Raw genomic sequence first — 18,688 nt, forward strand, 5'->3', positions numbered from 1 at the left:
GAGCTCTATCCGATCGTCGTCGCAGCTTCCCTATGGGGGAAAGAGTGGTCAACTAAAAGCATTCTAGTCAATTGCGACAACGAAACAACTGTGCACTGCATTAACAAAGGTCGTTCTTGCTCACCTGCGTTAATGCCACTCTTCAGACGCCTCATCTGGATCTCCGCTTGTGATCAGTTTATAATAACTGCCAAACACGTTCCAGGTGCACAAAATCAAATCGCTGACTCTCTCTCCCGTTTCTCTTTCAGAAATTCAGGATGCTGGCGCCAGAAGCGGATCCCATTCCAACCCCAGTCCCTCATTATTCTCAGCTGATCTTCCCATAAATCATCCGCTAAAATCCCTTCTGGACACCTCTATCTATTCTCTCCTCCAAGCAGATTCACCTAGAACCCTCCAAACATATTTCATCGCATGGAAATCTGCCGTTTCCCGATTTTTCTCTTTTAACCGTTACATCATTCATATCTCACCTTAACAGAGTTAAAGGTCTCCAAGCCGGATCCATAAAAAGCTAAGCGGCATTCAATTTTTCCATAAATTAGCCTATGGTAAGCCTGCCCCCGCCATTAATAACTCTCAAACGTCCCTTCTCATTAAAGGAATTCAAAGAACTCATCCCACTTGCCCGGATACCAGACAACCTATTACAATTGACATACTCACCAAATGTATTGCAACACTCCGTCTCGGATACCATTCCACCAACACCGCCCGCAGACTAGAAGCAATGTTCATCCTAGCTTTCTTCGGTTTTCTCCGCTGCTCCGAACTAACAATCACATCTAACTTCGACACGAATATCCACCCTACAATTTCTGATTTACAGGTCGTAGATAACGAAACCATATCTTCTTCATTAACCCTCTGGGGTCTGAGGTGTTTTCTGGGCCCTGGAGGTGTTCTGACATACTCTGATATTTGTGCTTATTTCTGTTACTTGTGACATTTCCATGGCTAAAGTCTGATTACACTGTATTTAGCACAAACTCTGCTACAATAATATGTCAGCAGCATGTATGTAAAACTTTGTAGTTTTGAGATAATGACATTTATGCGTGGTTTGTGAAAAAAACTAAAAAAATTGTCACTGAAATAAGGTCATGAAACCCATACTGATTATTTCTTCACAAGATTTTTGAAAATTGTATCACGTAGCCTAGAATATTTGCTTCAAAACTATGTGAAAATCACCCTGACTGCTCATTCAGATAAGACAATAAATTGATTTAAAATTTGTAAGACGTGTTTTGTGTGAGAAAGCTTTATGCGAGTAGGCGTAAACACATCCTGAATATTTATGGCTTTTCACTCCTGAGAAAGACAAAGACCCTCCCCTAATGGCCCTATTAGGAGCCATCAGGCCCTATCATTCTGAGCAACCTTGCACAAAGAATGAGGAGATTTAAAAAAGAACAATATATAATGAACACCAGGTTTGTTGTGCCTTGTAGGCATAGGCTACGCGCAGTGCTGCATACAATTATAATAATAACAATAACCTATAGCAGCCTATATATCGTTAAAAAGGAGCACATCAGTAACAACTACGCTAGAGAAAAATATATTGTTACTACTTATGACGTTATGAAATGAGATTGGAGTAAAAACATGAAGCCTAATGTTTGGTGCGTTTTGCTTTTCAAACGCACAGCGCGTTATTTACTTAAGCGATCAAGCCGCTCCAAACTATGAAACATTATTGTTACCATATACATATCTACGTTTGAGCAGATATCCACAAACACAGTATTTAACAGTAAACACGGGTCTAAATATTATAGCCTAATATTCAGCATATATCTAGCAACAGTTCAACTGCAATGTGAAGTTTATGCAACAATAACATTAACTAATATAATTAAGAATTTCTTACCTTACATCTTTCTTGTCTTCAAATCGCCTTCTTCTTCTTCTGAGGTAAATCCAATGTAAGCTCACGGCGTGTCTTCCAAACTTGACGAAAAGCAGAGACTTATGAAGTTTGGTGCTTTGTTTTTAAAGTAAGGAGCGTGTTCACGTTCCATGTGGACGATTTGCATGTGAATCTCTTTTGCGCGTGTGGGCGTGGTCAAATTAAAACTAATGAGCAAGGGTTTGAGAAACTGGACATCTTGTTGGTTTTATACAAATTACTTAAACAGAGAATATTTGTTTTCAGTGTAAGAGGTAGGACATTAGGACCCAGTAGACACCACCTCAGAGCGCGTCATTGCTCAGCCGGCTATTTAGTGTGACGTAGTCACAGAGCGACAAGCCAAGCTAGCATTCCAGCATAGTGTGTCGGTACAGCGTGGGGAATGAAAGCACCAAAATCGATGGTTCAAACCAGTGCTGTTGTCATTGCTTGAGGCTGGAGATTGGCCAGTGGACAAAACGGTTGTTCTGGGAAAAACTGTTGCAGTAACACAGTTTGAGATTGTGGTGAGGATGCATCCTATTCTGTCACGGTAACGCAGTGCGATTGTGGTGAAGACGCATTGTGCAAACATTTGTTTGCTATTCAGGACAGGTATGAACATGCCTATAACTATTGATTGTATGTTGTTACAAAAGAAACCTATTTCATGACATTTTATTATTGTTACAGGACGTGTGTCCAGTCACTGTTTTTCCTATTTTAGTTTTAGCTATACCAACTGCCTACCATAATTTATACGACTGTTTGTTGACTGCCCTAGGGGCATGTGAGGAGGGAGCGAGAGGGCGGAGGTTTGAGCTTTTACATTGTATGTCTGTTTTTTTTCTTGTTTTGTTTTTGTCTTGACTCTCTCTGATAATTCATGTATACATGGTGAGGTTCTTTTAATTGAGATACTTGGGTAATGTGTAGTTTCCTAAAGGGACAAACGCCTGCAGTGGTGTGTGTGAAGTGAAGGGGGGATATTGCTGTGAATCACGTGAAATATGTAACTGGGTTGTTTCACTTGTGTATTCTTCTTAAATTATTTATTAAGAGTGACGTGTGGTGTGCTTTATATTCAGACACGTCTCAGGAGGGAAACTCCGTACATACCCTTAACCATTTGGTGTTTTGATTGAGAGTTTCATAAAGTATTACAGTTGTCTTTTAGAATTGTTTATATAATTGAACTATTGTGAAATAAATAAATGTATATTTTTTTGACACACCAGCTTCCATCTACGTCCTTTAATTAGGGTGGCTTGCGTGCCACCGGGTAGTTCTTTGAACTGACTATGTTATAATTATGGGTCTTTGATTTAAGTAGTATTGAGAATATATAAAAGACCCGTGGTGGTCACATCAGTTTGAATCCGATCATTTAAAAGTACACACTTAAATGTTAATAAAGATATATGGCTCATAAATGTGTGACAAGTATTCGCTGAGTTTTGTTTCAGTTTATAGACGTGCTCAAGAAAAAAAAGTTCACCGAGACGGAGAGGCAGAAAGCACACCCTGTTTATTTTCTTTATTTTACAAAAGCACAATGTTTTGATTTGATTGTAAGTGGACACATACAAAAGTAGACATATTACAGATTCTTTTTTCATATTTCTTTTTTCTGTATGACCATAAATGACGGAGTAATTTAAGTCTATTGTGCTACAATGTGAAGAAAATCCAGCAAAACGCGCCAGCGCGTTTGCCGACCTCAGAGGGTTAAACAAAGTAAAACTGATCGAGCTAAAAAAGGACACTTCGTTTACATTTTCAATCTGCCAACTCCAATTCAACCGTACTATTCTCTTATAAATTACCTGCAGTATAAACGTTCCATGTTCAAAACCCCACTCGATCCACTCTTCGCAGACGACTCCAATCATCCAGCCACGAGATTCTGGTTCCAAAAAAATCTTGAAGCAGTCCTCACCCAATCCGGTATCGCAGCAAATACATTTCTGTCAGGTCCATTAAGTCAAGAACACACAGACAATAAAAATAATTTAGAATTTTTATTGAATAGATTGCAAACAGGTTGATGTTCCTGAATTGAAATTTGGCGGTATGGCTCTGTTCAGGGAGTCCTCTGACCTTTCATGAGCACCATGAAATAGCAGAGAGTCAGAGGACAGCAGCAGCAGCATTAGGGAACGTTCACACAGTTTAGGACTGTGAGAGCTAAAATATCTAGCCTGGTTCTACCAGACTCTCGTACATTTCATTTGTACAGAGAGTCTGGCCTCTCTCCATTGAGAAACGTTTACTTCCTTGTAGGCGGGTTCTCTGTTAAAGTTCAAAACTATTGGATCTGCCCAGAGTCACTCAGGATCTGCCATAGCCAATCGCTAACATGTGGTCGTAACGTAATGTCATGCGCCGAAACCGGCCGGAAACAACAAGTCCGAATGATCAGAGGATTATGTTTAGAATAAGATGTCTGTCTTTTATAAAGTTTATAAAGCGACGAGAATACTTTTTGTGCGCAAAAACAAACAAAAATAACGACTTTATTCCACTATTCATTTCCTTCTCTCGATAGATAGAGCAGTATGATAGAGCAGCGCGTCTGTGTTGTACGTCACACTATTGGCCGACGCCAGTCATGTGTGTGATCACATCAACGTCATCGTTCTCAGCCACTCCCTCTGTTCGCTGATTGGTCCTACAAAAAATTGATTTCTGGAAACCTAAGAATATACAGCAGTCCCAGACGTAGTACTGAAGGAAAATGAAATTGAGCGGAAGTGCGTAGGAGGGCGCAGCCAGGCTATAAAATATCCCCCCTGTGAAAAGAGCAGGCAACATGACATAAAGCAAAATGCCACGTTATGCATAAGGAGGAGCTGGGGAGGTGGCGGGCAGCAGTAGCGAGCAGCAAGCATGTATGAGCAAACTGAATGTGCTTTAAATAGGGCGCCTTGTTTGAGCTTGGCCATTGAGCAACGAGGGGAGTTACCCAGCTAATGCAGCTCAGCTGAAGCAGATCAGCTGGAGCAGATCAGCTGGCGGGACAGTGTTGAAGCTATTCACCTTATTCCGGAAGTAGCACTGGGTGGCGCCATCCGCGTAATCTCACTTCCTGGTTTAGCTACTTAGCGCTTTGTTTGCCCTGGTCCAATCTGTTATCTGTCTTGATATAAGTAGATAGACTATAATATTATAGCCAAATGCGTTGGCCTATGGTTATTAACAACTGCTGCAACGTACTAAAGTACATTTCACTTGAAGCTTTTGAAACAATGCCACAATCAAATTATTTAATAGCTGTGTCTTTCTAATAGCTATTACTTAGTTATGAAGATGTGCACAAACACTACTACATGTAAAGTTTGAAACATTATTACACCACAGTTTGTTTGCTTAATCAACAGATACATTTGCAGTGTATAGCCAACAGATGAGAAAAAAATAGCCACGAACTGGTGTAGAAAGAAAGTAGAGCCTCAACTAGATGAACAAGAGGGTAACGTTAGCTTAGCTAACTGCTAGCTGCAATTTCTTATGCTTTGATCTGATCTCTAACACAAGTAATGGCTGTAAAATAAATCCAGCGACTGAATTCTAGAGGACCATAGCTTTCAAACAAGGTATAGCATGTGTATGTGTCCTGTAGTGAGACCATTACAACATTAGATGTGGTAACACTTTAAAATACGGATCCTTCGTTAATGAATAACTACACAGGAACAAATGAGTAACACAATATTAACAATCTAGTAACTACAGTTAACTAACAAGTAACTCTGATTAACGAATTAGTAAGTAATAGCACACAGATTTAAGTGGTAGTTCACTATTAACTAATCAATAACTACTATTTTTTAATACTTCACAGAGAACTACTGAATTTTTTTACAGATATAAGTGGTAGTTAACTAATAACTAATCAATAACTACTATTTTTCAATACTTCCCAGAGAAATAATGAAAAAAATTCACAATTCATGCAAAACTAATTAATAACTAATGCAGGACAAATTACTAGCACTAGATTAACATTACTGCTAGATACTGTACACTAATTATAAATATGTAATAGCGTAGCAGACTTATGATTTGGGAAAGCTGTCAATAATTATCCTATGCACTGCTGTCTTTTAGAGAACTATTCATAAACTAAATAATTTTTAAGAATTGTTTTTATAAATGCACTTGTCTGGAACACTTACCCTGTGGCCGATTCTCCGGCATTCCTCTGGACTGGCTTTGAATAACTAGACTCATCATGGTGAGTACTGGAACATACTGAGTCATCAGCCATCCAAATACCAGTTATTTTATTAAAGCTTGAGTCATTTGAGACACTTGAGTCATTACTAGTTAGTTAACATGATCTTCACTTTAGAATACGGATCCAAATAGGGGTATGTAGTAACACTTGAGTCATTACTAGTTAGTTAACATGATCTTGACTTTAGAATACGGATCCAAATAATTAGTAGTTCCTATAGAGGTATGTAGTAACACTTGAGTCATTACTAGTTAGTTAACATGATCTTCACTTTAGAATACGGATCCAAATAATTTGTAAGTCCTATAAAAGTATGCATTAACACTTGAGTAATTACTAGTTATCATGATTCCATGCTGTAGTTACTAATGAAGAGCCAACCCGAAAGGGTAGAATCATCTAATCATTCACAGGATATATATACACACACATATTTATATATATATATATATATATATATATATATATATATACATATGAACAAAGAGAGATACATAAAAACAATTTTGAGAGGTAGGTTAAATAATAAAATAACTGGTATTTGGATGGCTGATGACTCAGTATGTTCCAGTACTCACCATGATGAGTCTAGTTATTCAAAGCCAGTCCAGAGGAATGCCGGAAAATCGGCCACAGGGTAAGTGTTCCAGACAAGTGCATTTATAAAAACAATTCTTAAAAATTATTTAGTTTATGAATAGTTCTCTAAAAGACAGCAGTGCATAGGCTAATTATTGACAGCTTTCCCAAATCATAAGTCTGCTACGCTACTACATATTGATAATTAGTGTACAGTATCTAGCAGTAATGTTAATCTAGTGCTAGTAATTTTTCCTGCATTAGTTATTAAGTTTTGCATGAATTGTGAATTCTTTTCATTATTTCTCTGGGAAGTATTAAAAAATTGTAGTTATTGATTAGTTATTAGTGAACTACCACTTAAATCTGTAAAAAATTCAGTAGTTCTCTCTGAAGTATTAAAAAATAGTAGTTATTGATTAGGTAATAGTGCACTACCACTTAAATCTGTGTGCTATTACTTACTAATTCGTTAATCAGAGTTACTTGTTAGTTAACTGTAGTTACTAGATTGTTAACATTGTGTTACTCATTTGTTCCTGTGTAGTTATTCATTAACGAAGGATCCGTATTTTAAAGTGTTACCTTAGATGTTTGTGGCTAATGTAGGCTAAACACTACACATCGGCCGGGCTGCGATCAGACAGGCAGACGGGTCATATAAACACCTAAAAGTCGTTTAAAAATTACCCCGAGAAACAGTGCATTGCTGTGCTGTGCTGTTGGTACACACGTACATAGCACATTTGGCACAAATTAGCTTATCTTATGTGACATTTTATCAGTGAGACTTCTCTGCAGTTCTCCTCGAAATTGAATGAGGGTCCGCTAAACCGGAAGTTGGTTTACAACGGAAGTACTGGACAGAAGTAAAAGTGGGCGGGGCGGAATAAGGTGAATAGCATTAGCAGCATCTTGACTACCTGGCCTGCCAGAACTGACGCTGACGCTCAATTTTCAAGTCATTCCTTTCGTATCGGAGAAGTGTGCGCAGCCGCACAAAAAGGTATTTCCCAACAATAAATTCAAGTCCAGCCAGAGGAGCATTGCAGTAATCAAGCCTAGATATGACCAGGGCCTGGATGAGAAGTTGTGCTGCGTGCTCAGTTAGGAAAGGCCTGAAAGGCCGTGATTTTAACTGTCTATGGTCTTGTCTCAGCCTGAAATATGTCGGGTGGCTTCTAAAAAACTAAACATGGCTCCATTTTTGTATTTAAATGCCTGTCATAAACATCTCTGCTGTGTCCTGATGGCATCTGTCACAGTTGCTAGGCGACAGGAGCGGTGGGCGGGAACAGCAGGAAATGTTAGAGAGTCTCATTTAACAGCATTCACTTAGACCTTTGTGAACTATAGCGTGACTTTCCTGTTGTTTCAATAAAACTAACAGATGAATAAGACTGAATGAAACGTAATGACTAGAACAATAACACTCTGTTTCTCCTTCTGTTTCACGTCAGAGATGTAAATATTGTCCATACTGAACGTGGACATAAACAAATGAGTGATGAGGATGCGTTTACATTCAAATGTGTTCATGTTTTATTAAAAAAGAAACAGTAAACAGAAGGAGTATGAAATTAAATTAAATAAGAATTTTCACAAAGAGATATAAAAAAAAAAAAAAAAAAAAAAAGTTTTAATCTCTTCATTCCAGCCAATCACAATCAAGTATTTAGGCGGAGGAGATAAAGACACGTTTATTCTGAAACAGCAGCAGCAGAAGATGATGATATTATTTCAGTGAGATAATGAGAGTCTAACAACCTTTATTAACATTAGAAATGGACTTCAGGGGAATGAAAGCATGATATGAGCACTTTAATGTCTTTATCTCGTCTCTGTTGTGAATGTCTGTCGTGTCTCCTCCTCAACACCAGTGATCTCGGCTCTCAGAAGAGGAAGAAAAGAAGAAATATAAGAGCAAAAACAGTTTTCAAACCCTCTTCTCAACACAAACTCTCTCAATAGTCAAACTCACTCCTTCATCTCACACACGTTTCTTTCTCTTTGACTGGAGTCTCAAACTGTTTTTTTTTAAAGGCTCTCAGTAACCAGTATCACCAGTCTTCACTAATGAACTCAACCCTCATCAATCAGATCATTAGTGGGTTGTTCAGTTCACACACAAACAGATAAAAAGTGACCAAAAACAGAGAAACACAAACATACATGTCAAATTGAACAGGGATGATACACAAGTTATACAGTCCATCAATAACATTAAAGCAGCTGTTTAGTTATTAATGTTAAAAAAAATTGATTATGAATGTAAATATGATTATATTTTCTGTTTAAGGTCCATGTTCATATTGACTGATATTGACTGACAATATGCAAATAAAGGAAAAGAGGTGGGAAAAAAATGCAACTAAGGAAGAATTAGAATATGAAAATTAGTTTTAGAGAAATACACAAATGATGTGATGAGCTGAATGAGGGATGAGAGCAGATATAATAATCACGTAGTTTAAATCTGCAGACAGAAACATCAGACTCAGGACAGAAACACACGACCTCTAAAGTAAGAACATGTTCATTCTTCAAATACAATTACACTTTCAGATGTTAATATTGTCTAAATGATTGTGAATCGTGCTATGCTGATAAAATGTTTTTATTGCATGATCATGTTTTTTGTTTTTTTTTTACTTGGGTTTTTCAATGTGTTTCTTCCTCAGAAATGGACCAAACTCAATATTTGATTCTTCTTCTCATTGGTGAGTGTGTTTGTTGTATTATTTATGGTTTATAGTTTCATCAGGTTTGACCCTGTTATGAAAAGCATTAAATCAAACGCTCTCTTTCACAGCTCTCTGCTCCGTATCTGAATGTGTTCAGCGTCAGTATCACTTTATAAACGTGTTGAAGACCTGGACTGAAGCTCAGAGATTCTGCAGAGAGAATTACACAGATCTGGCCACCGTTGACAACATGAACGACATGAACGAGCTGAAGAAGAGTGTGAATGATGGAGGTGTTCGGTATATCTGGATTGGGCTGAAGAAGACAGGTGTTAATAAATGGCATTGGTCTTCAGGTGAACCTGCGCTCTATCTGAACTGGGGACCTGGACAACCTAATGGTGGAGATGAGTGTGCTTTCATGAGAAATGGAGAATGGCATGATTATCCATGTAGTTACAGCCTGACTTTCATCTGCAGTTCATCTAACAGTAAGTGCAGCTCCATACAATCACAATAAACATTCATTAATAAAAAGATGCACAATATACTGTACAAAATTTTAATGCAATAAATGCTGCTACTTTTTAATTTGCCACAATTTTAACTTGTGTATAGAGAATAAACCGATATTAAACGCATGTTGATCTTTTGTTGTTGATAACTGTGAGAATCTGACATTAGAGAGCCTAGAGAACGCCTCGGTTACGACTGTAACCTCGGTTCCCTGAAGAGGGAACGAGCGTTGCGTCGAGTTTGACGCTATGGGAACGCTTTGCGTGATGATGTCTTGAAGCACATGTAAAATCAGTCCAATGGCGTGGCGGAACGTCAGATGCGGGTGACGTCACGTACCAGGAAACTATAAAGCCTGCAAGAAAACAGAGAGCGGCAGCTTCGTAAAGTCTGAAGTAGCAGCTGACAGGCATGAAGGAGATATGGCAAGGTGACGCAACGCTCGTTCCCTCTTCAGGGAACCGAGGTTACAGTCGTAACCGAGGCGTTCCCTTTCAAGGGAACTCGCGTTGCGTCGAGTTTGACGCTATGGGAACGTCTATACCAACGCCCCCATAGCTACAAGTGTCTGTCCTGTGTGAAATCATGTAGAGCAGCACTAGGATGACAGGACCTGAGACCCTGGTGTAGAGTCCAGGTCCAAGGAGTAAAACCTGACAAAGGTGTGCGGTGAGGACCAGCCTGCCGCATCACACACGTCCTGGAGAGAAACTCCTGAAATAAGGGCCTTGGAGGCCGCCATACTCCTAGTAGAGTGTGACCGGACAGCCATAGGAGAAGGCTGCCCGGCCGCTTCATAAGCAAGCGAAATAGCCTCAACCACCCACTTGCTCATCCTTTGCTTAGACACTGGAGATCCCTTGTTAGGGGACCCAAAGCACACAAATAATTGATCACTTTTACGCCACAGGGCAGCTCTGTGGACATAAGCATCTAATGCCCGGACTGGGCAAAGCAAATTATTAGTCTCCTGGTCCGCATTCATAAAGGGAGGAGGACAGAAGGCCTGCAGAATAACAGGTCTGGCCACATTAGTGGGGACCTTGGGGATATAGCCCGGCCTAGGATGAAGAAAAGCTTTCACCATGCCTGGAGCAAACTCCAAGCATGACGGGGCAACCGACAGTGCTTGGAGATCCCCTATCCTCTTAAGAGAAGAAATAGCAAGAAGGAAAAGAGCTTTCAGAGTTAGAAATTTCTCAGGAACCTCCTCAATGGGCTCAAAGGGAGCCAGGGAAAGGCCTTGCAGAGCAATGGACAGATCCCATGGTGGCACCCTAGAGCGAACTGCAGGCCTCAGCCTCCAAGTGCCACGAAGGAAACGAGATACCAAAGGGTCTTTCCCCACAGACATTCCACCCAAAGGAATGTGGTAAGCACCTATGGCCGCCACATAGACCTTTAGAGTGGACGGGGTCAGACCTGCAGTGAACCGGTCCTGCATGAACTCCAGCACTGTACCAATTGGGCAGTTAACTGGGTCCAACCGACGGTCACTACACCAAGAAGTGAAGACTCTCCACTTCAGGGCATAAAGTTTCCTCGTGGAGGGAGCTCTGGACTGTAGAATGGTCTCAACAACCTCAGTTGAGAGACCTGACTCTATGAGCTGGGCCCCCTCAGAGGCCAAGCCCACAGGTTCCACAGTTCTGGCCGAGGGTGAAATATCGAGCCCTCTGCCTGGGACAGAAGGTCCCTCCTGACGGGTAGCTCCAGAGGAGGCCCGTCGAGGAGCGACACAAGATCGGGAAACCATACTCTGCCCGGCCAGCGCGGGGCTACAAGAAGCAGGCAAACCCGGTCCCTGCGAACTCTCTCCAGAACTCCCGGGAGCAGAGCAACTGGGGGAAAAGCGTACAGACGTAGCCTCGGCCACGTCTGCACCATAGCATCCAGTCCCAGAGGAGCTGGATGCGTGAGGGAGAACCAAAGTGGACAGTGAGACGTCTCTCGAGACGCAAACAGATCCACTTGAGCTTGGCCAAACTCCCTCCATATCAGCTCCACCACCTCGGTGTGGAGCCTCCATTCCCCGGGCCTCAGCCCCTGTCTCGACAGAGTGTCTGCTCCTATATTCTGGACCCCGGGGATGTAAGCTGCCCTGAGAGACAGCAACTTCCCCTGGGACCACAAGAGGATATGGCGTGCCAGATTGGATAATGGGCGCGAGCGCAAACCCCCTTGGAGGTTGATATAGGCGACTACCGACGTGTTGTCCGTATGCACTAACACATGGTGTCCCCTGAGATCTGTGATGAAGCTCCTCAGAGCCCGGAAGACAGCTAACATCTCTAGGCGATTGATATGCCAGGAACGATGATGGTCTTCCCACAGACCTTGAGACGAGCGACCCTCCAGGATCGCTCCCCAGCCCGTGAGGGAAGCATCTGTCGTTAGCAGTTTGCGACGACAAGGAGCTCCCAGCACTGGGCCCTGGGACAGGAACCAAGGTTTCTTCCACATAACCAAGGCACGTAGGCATCGCCGCGTGACCTTGATTGTGCGAAATGGGTTGCCCCTCGGGGAAAACCCCCTGGTCCTGAGCCACCACTGCAGGGGCCTCATGTGTAGCAGTCCAAAAGGTATCACGTTGGAAGCTGCTGCCATGAGACCCAACAGTCTCTGGAACTGTTTGACAGTGAGTAGCTGGCCTAGCTTTACATATTTCACAGCTGCAAGGATGGACTCTATGCGTGGAGGTGACAGGCGCGCCTGCATCAGCACTGAATCCCATACCACGCCTAGAAAAGTGGTCCTCTGGAGAGGAGTGAGCACACTCTTCTTGGCGTTCAGCCGTAACCCCAACTCTCTCATATGGGCGAGAACAACATCTCGATGTTGAACCGCTACCTGATGCGACTGAGCTAAAATCAACCAATCGTCGATGTAGTTCATGATGCGAATACCCTGGAGGCGCAGTGGCGCCAGAGCTGCATCCACGCATTTGGTGAAAGTGCGGGGTGATAAAGCCAGGCCGAATGGAAGAACTCGATATTGGTATGCTTTGCCCCCGAAAGCAAACCTCAGGAACTTCCAATGACACGGACGGATGGAAATATGGAAATATGCGTCCTTGAGGTCTATCGTGACAAACCAGTCCTCGGACCTGATCTGTGGCACGATTTGTCTCAATGTTAACATTTTGAACTTGAGCTGCATGACTGACTCGTTCAGAACTCGAAGATCTAAAATGGGACGCAATCCCCCGTCCTTTTTTGGAACTATGAAGTACCGGCTGTAAAACCCGGTTTCCCTGTTGGAGGGAGGTACATACTCTATGGCCCCTTTCTCTAACAGAGTGTTTACTTCCTGTTCCATAACCAGAACCTGCTCGGGGCCCACCACTGTGGGCAGGACCCCCATAAACCGAGGTGGGCGTTTCTTGAATTGTATCTGATACCCTTTTTCCACGGTCTGCAGGACCCAACGAGAAACATTTGACAGTAGCTTCCACGCTGTCAAAGATTCTACTAGAGGTACCAGTCTCTCGAGACTGACTTCTGGGTTCTGTTGTTGTTGAGTAGTCGGTTCGTCGCCCTGTAACGGCGCACCGGCAGGGAATGACTGAACGGACTGCTCTAACACCCTCCTCGGAGGGGGAGGGCATCCCGAGGCCACTACGTTTCCGGGTGGTCCTTGAGATATGTGCTCGCCGGAGACCGCTGCGCCCTGAAACACCAGAGGTGGCAGGGTTGGCAGAACGGTCCCCTGAGGGTACCGAAGGGAGACGGGCACCGTAAAAAGAGGTGTTGACCGCTGCACTTCGGGGGGGACTACCCTCATATGTCCTGAGCCCTCGGACGTCAGGACTTTTTCCCAGCAGCCTTCTTGGCGGTAATCACGGTCCGCAGATCCGTCCTACCCCTCGAAGGCTGCTGGGTTTGAGCGTGCCCTCCGTGTCCCCGAGATTTACGTGGGGGAGCACGGGAGGACACGCTCTGTTTTTGAGTCGCACGATATTCAGTGCTCTTTTTTGATGAGTGAGGCTGCTCCCGCTCAGCAGCCTCATGAAAAGATCGGCGGGGGAGAAGTTTTTGCAAAGCAGCTGCCTGCTTAGATGCTTCCTGAAGCTTATCCACAGCAGCAGTAACAGCGTTGCCAAAGAGACCATGCGTAGAAACCGGAGAATCTAAAAGAACATTCTTCTCTTTGTCTTTAATGTCGCTGAGGTTGAGCCACAGGTGCCTCTCAGTGGCCACCAGGGCTGCCATAGACCGCCCGGTTGATTTAGCGGTCTCCTTGGTGGCCCTGAGAGACAAATCTGTGGCTCTGCGTAGTTCAGCAACCACCTCAGGACCAATACCCCCGCCCTCATCCAAATCACACAATAATTCAGCCTGATAAGCCTGCAGCAGTGACATAGTATGAAGACACGCTGCAGCCTGACCAGACGCTGAATAAGCCTTGCCCACCAGAGAAGATGTGACTCTGAGGGGCTTATTAGGCAACGCCGGAGCTTTCAGGGAAGATGCCGTCGCTGGAGAGAGATAGCTCGCAAGCGTCTCTTCCACCTTCGGCATCTCCCCATAACCATACTCTTTATACCCAGATATAGTGGAATAATTCATGGTTTGTGGATTAAAAACTCTATAGGAAACTGGTTTCTCCCACGATCTCGACACCTCAGTGTGGAGATCGGGAAAAAACGGCAGATTTCGGCGTTGTGGTTGTGCACGTGAGGGCAGGAAGCGTTCGTCAAGTTTACTTTTTGAACGAACGTCCTGTTTATCAGTTGGCCACTCAATACATAGTCTATCAACCGCTCTTGTCACTACATCCAGCAATTCTTCAAATGCATGAGACTGAGGTGGGGCTTCCTCAGACTCAGCATCAACACTAACAACATCCAGTTCCTCAGAACTGGACAATTGCAGTGTTTGTTCAATCACCGGGGGGGAAGAAACCGCCGCGCGTGCTTCCGAACCCTGATGAGAGACACCGGATCTATCAGGTAAGGGCTGAGATAGGGCAGAGCCCGTCTCAGACCCCGCTGATAGATCCATTTGCGAACCCCAGGACTGAGATCGCCGCTGTGCCTCGGCAGCAGCGGGACCCGAGCCCTGGGGAACGCGAGCTTCCCGGAAGAAGCTCAGCCGGGATCGGAGCGAGCGCATGGACAGCGCCTCGCAATGCACACAGCCAGCACCCTCGAGTGCTGACTGGGCATGCTCCTCTCCCAAACAAACAATGCACAGAACGTGAGTGTCCCTACCCGTAATAAAACGCGGGCAGGGATGCACACACATTCTGAACTGTTCGCTGGACATAATTGCTTTGAGTGACAAGACAACAATAAATAGACAGAGACAGATTCCACATAGAGCGCTACTGAAGACACAGAAGCTGCCGCTCTCTGTTTTCTTGCAGGCTTTATAGTTTCCTGGTACGTGACGTCACCCGCATCTGACGTTCCGCCACGCCATTGGACTGATTTTACATGTGCTTCAAGACATCATCACGCAAAGCGTTCCCATAGCGTCAAACTCGACGCAACGCGAGTTCCCTTGAAAGGGAATTATATTTTCAGAAATTTCAAACCATTGTTTTGACAAACATAACTTGTAATAATTTAATGAATGCATAATATTTTAACATAAAATAGACGTACAACATCTTGCCCCATCTTGATATGTATGAACAAAACTCTTGACTCTATAGTCATTTTGTTTTGGAGATCGTAATTAAAAATTAAAGCTGCAAGCAACATTTATCGGGGTTCAAGCAGTTAAGGCCTTTAAGCACAAAAGCATCAAAAGTTATTAAGTTTTATTTAGCAAGCATGTAACCACTGATATAATAGATGGAAAAGACCATTTACAGCCGATACAGGCAATTTACCGGAAATATATGGTTTTAAAGCATTTTAACTGTTATAGCGCCACCTATCAACCGATCTCCATACAATTTTGCATGCTTGTTCAGAATGTTATGTCACATATGCTCACCAATTTTCGTGAAGTTCTGAGTTTTCGTTTAGGATCTATAGGCTTTTTAGTGTATTTTGCCACACCCATTTTCTAAATGACCCTATTACAGCCACCCAAATGCAAAAGTTCAACTTTTTTTCGATAACTATTGATCTAGAGAGTCCAGAGAATTGTTCTAGACTGGTTTGGTTCTGATCGGGCCAAAAGATAGCCATTGAGATAGCCATTTTGTCCGCCTTGAGCCAGGGACAGGGTGTAAGGCACTTGAGTCTAGGACAAACGGTCTAAGAGTTATGAGCGATTTTGTACTTTTGGTCGCTGTAGCGCCACCTATGGGCCAATCGGGGTCAAACTCTGATAGGTTGTCCCCAAATTGAGGCCTACCATCTGGCCAGGTTTCAGGTCTCTAGGCCTTACGGTTTGTCCTGCACAATGCGTTTTACGAATCCTTACAATTACAATAGGGTTTCAGCATTTCATGCTTGAACCCCTAATAAATCATCTCAACACAAACCTGTAAAAAATGTAATTCTTAGATGAACTTTAAATGAACTCACAAAGACACATTGTCCATTACAATGTAAAAAACCAAACAGACTATTATCAAAACAAACACTAACACTATTATTATTGCAACAATATTAATTTGTATGTATTATTAGTCTACAATTCAACCTTTTGAATGAATATTTTACTGACATATTTCTAAGGACTAGTTAAAATATATATTTAGCAGTTTTTAGCTGCAGTTTAACATCTTCATCTGTTTGATGTTTCTTTCATTCAGCTCTGTGTGTCTGAATACAGTATTCTAGAGAAATGTGTAACAAAACATGATGGAGAAATATAAAGATGCAATAAAATTACCAGACATTCACAAAGGATACTTAATGTTAGCAAAATCATCATTAATATAATTTGTAATACATCATCAGCTGTAGAAACAGTCTTTGAATTACACGTGTTTCTGATGCTTCGCTGCTCTTATTCACATTAAAAACCATAAACCAGCAAAAGAATGATGAACAAACTGATTTATGAATCTGTTTCCATTTGTTTTTCTTAAAGTGAACACAGGACTCGTCTATGTCAATCAGATGAAGACCTGGAGAGGCGCTCAGAGTCACTGCAGACAGAATCACATTGATCTGGTCAGTGTGAGGAACCAGAATGAGAGTCAACAGATTCATAAGGTCATCAATGATAGTCACACATCTAATGGTGTCTGGATCGGTCTGTTCAGAGACTCATGGCAGTGGTCAGATCAGAGTGACTCCTCATTCAGATACTGGTATTCTGGTGAACCTGATAATGTTGGAGGTGTTGAAAACTGTACAATGATCGAACCAAACGCTCTGGGTCTATGGCATGACTACTCTAGCATTAACCAACTTCCTTTTGTGTGTCATGAAGGTGAGCAGATCCTCACAAACACACACAATCCATCCATCACCTCCAGATATCTTAAAGTTCACGCTACATGTCTGACATGACAGATTCCTCCACAGTGTTTGTTCTGCATGTTGTTTTTGATCAGTCTCTCTCTAGTTTTTGCTTGTGGTTTGTTTTGTGTCCAGATAAACTGATTCTGATCAAAGAGAATCTGACGTGGCCTGAAGCTCTGAGATACTGCAGACAGAATTATACGGATCTGGTCTCGGTTCATTCAGTCGAGATGCAGCGGCGTGTGATGAATGTGGTTAAACGTGCGTCTACTGAGGCGGTGTGGTTGGGTTTACACAACTACTGCCAAATGAACATGTGGCTCTGGTTGAGCGGAGAGATCGTGTGCTATCAGAACTGGGCTCCAGGGAACGGAACGACACCGGAAAACTGCAGCCTTACGAAGAGAAAAGGAGCAGTTCAGTCTGGAGGAGATCAGCGCTGGATCAGCCTTCCTGAGACTCACAAACTCAACTTCATCTGCAGCAGATCTTAGGAGAGAGAAGACACCAATGTTTGTGTGTTTACTTACTTTCACTATTTTCATTCTTTATTTTTCATATTCACTTTCAGGTTTAATTATTTTTTTTGGTAATTTCTGAGTGAATCTTCTAATTATATTGTAATAGTCTTTATTATTTCTCTGTGTTAATTATCATAACATAATGTGATCTTATTAAAGATTTCAGACATCAATGCATGTTCTTTAGATGTCTAAAATACTAACACAATATATGTGTGTTTTAAGAATCTCTTTGCATATCTGGTGTGTTTATGTGTCTTTATGTTTTTCACTAATCTTATCTGTATCAATAACTGTTGAATATGATTCTGTGAGCAGCAGCTCTTAAGAATAATCATTATTTGTGTCTCAGGAGAATTAAATCTGGTTTATTCTTAGAAAGGCAGAGGTGAAGTGATGTCACAATAAACTGTCAATTAAATGTAATAAATATGTAAAATTTATATTTGATTGGTTGATATTTAGTATATTATGTCACTTATAAAACATGCACATTTCAGTTTCCTTGAATAAATTAGTGGTGTGAATCTTTGGGTCGACAGCGAATTGATTTGATTCATGATTCATAGGTTTTCGATTCAAGTGATTTTTGCAAATTCATAATGATTCAATTTGAGACGATTTACAATGAGATACAATTAAATTATTGATTCGATTCTGAATTTCAAAGGTGCATTCATAAAATTATGTAAATGCTTCCCATAACGTTTCTTATTAATGGTGTGAATCACACAGAAACCTTCAGTGGGTCAAAGAGTCAAAATCAAAACCCTTTTTTTCCATTGATAGATCTTAGTTCTTAATGATGATACATCAATTTATTTTATTAGCCTATGAAAATGCTATATGTAGAAATTTACATAAGCTAAGATTTAA

General features: G+C 42.0%; 1 protein-coding gene across 1 annotated transcript; it reads left to right on the plus strand.

The window, feature by feature from the left end:
• Positions 1-9,402: 9,402 nt before the first annotated feature.
• On the plus strand, positions 9,403-17,789 carry LOC311287543 (C-type mannose receptor 2-like; the record flags this gene model as incomplete). Its single annotated transcript, XM_084404437.1, has 4 exons — positions 9,403-9,439; positions 9,532-9,894; positions 16,915-17,259; positions 17,424-17,789. 4 exons carry the CDS (start codon positions 9,403-9,405, stop codon positions 17,783-17,785), a joined length of 1,107 nt encoding a protein of 368 aa, XP_084260563.1. The 3' UTR covers positions 17,786-17,789.
• Positions 17,790-18,688: the final 899 nt, after the last annotated feature.

The sequence above is a fragment of the Rutilus rutilus genome (assembly GCF_951802725.1).
Source record: "Rutilus rutilus genome assembly, chromosome: 3".
NCBI lineage: Eukaryota > Metazoa > Chordata > Actinopteri > Cypriniformes > Leuciscidae > Rutilus > Rutilus rutilus.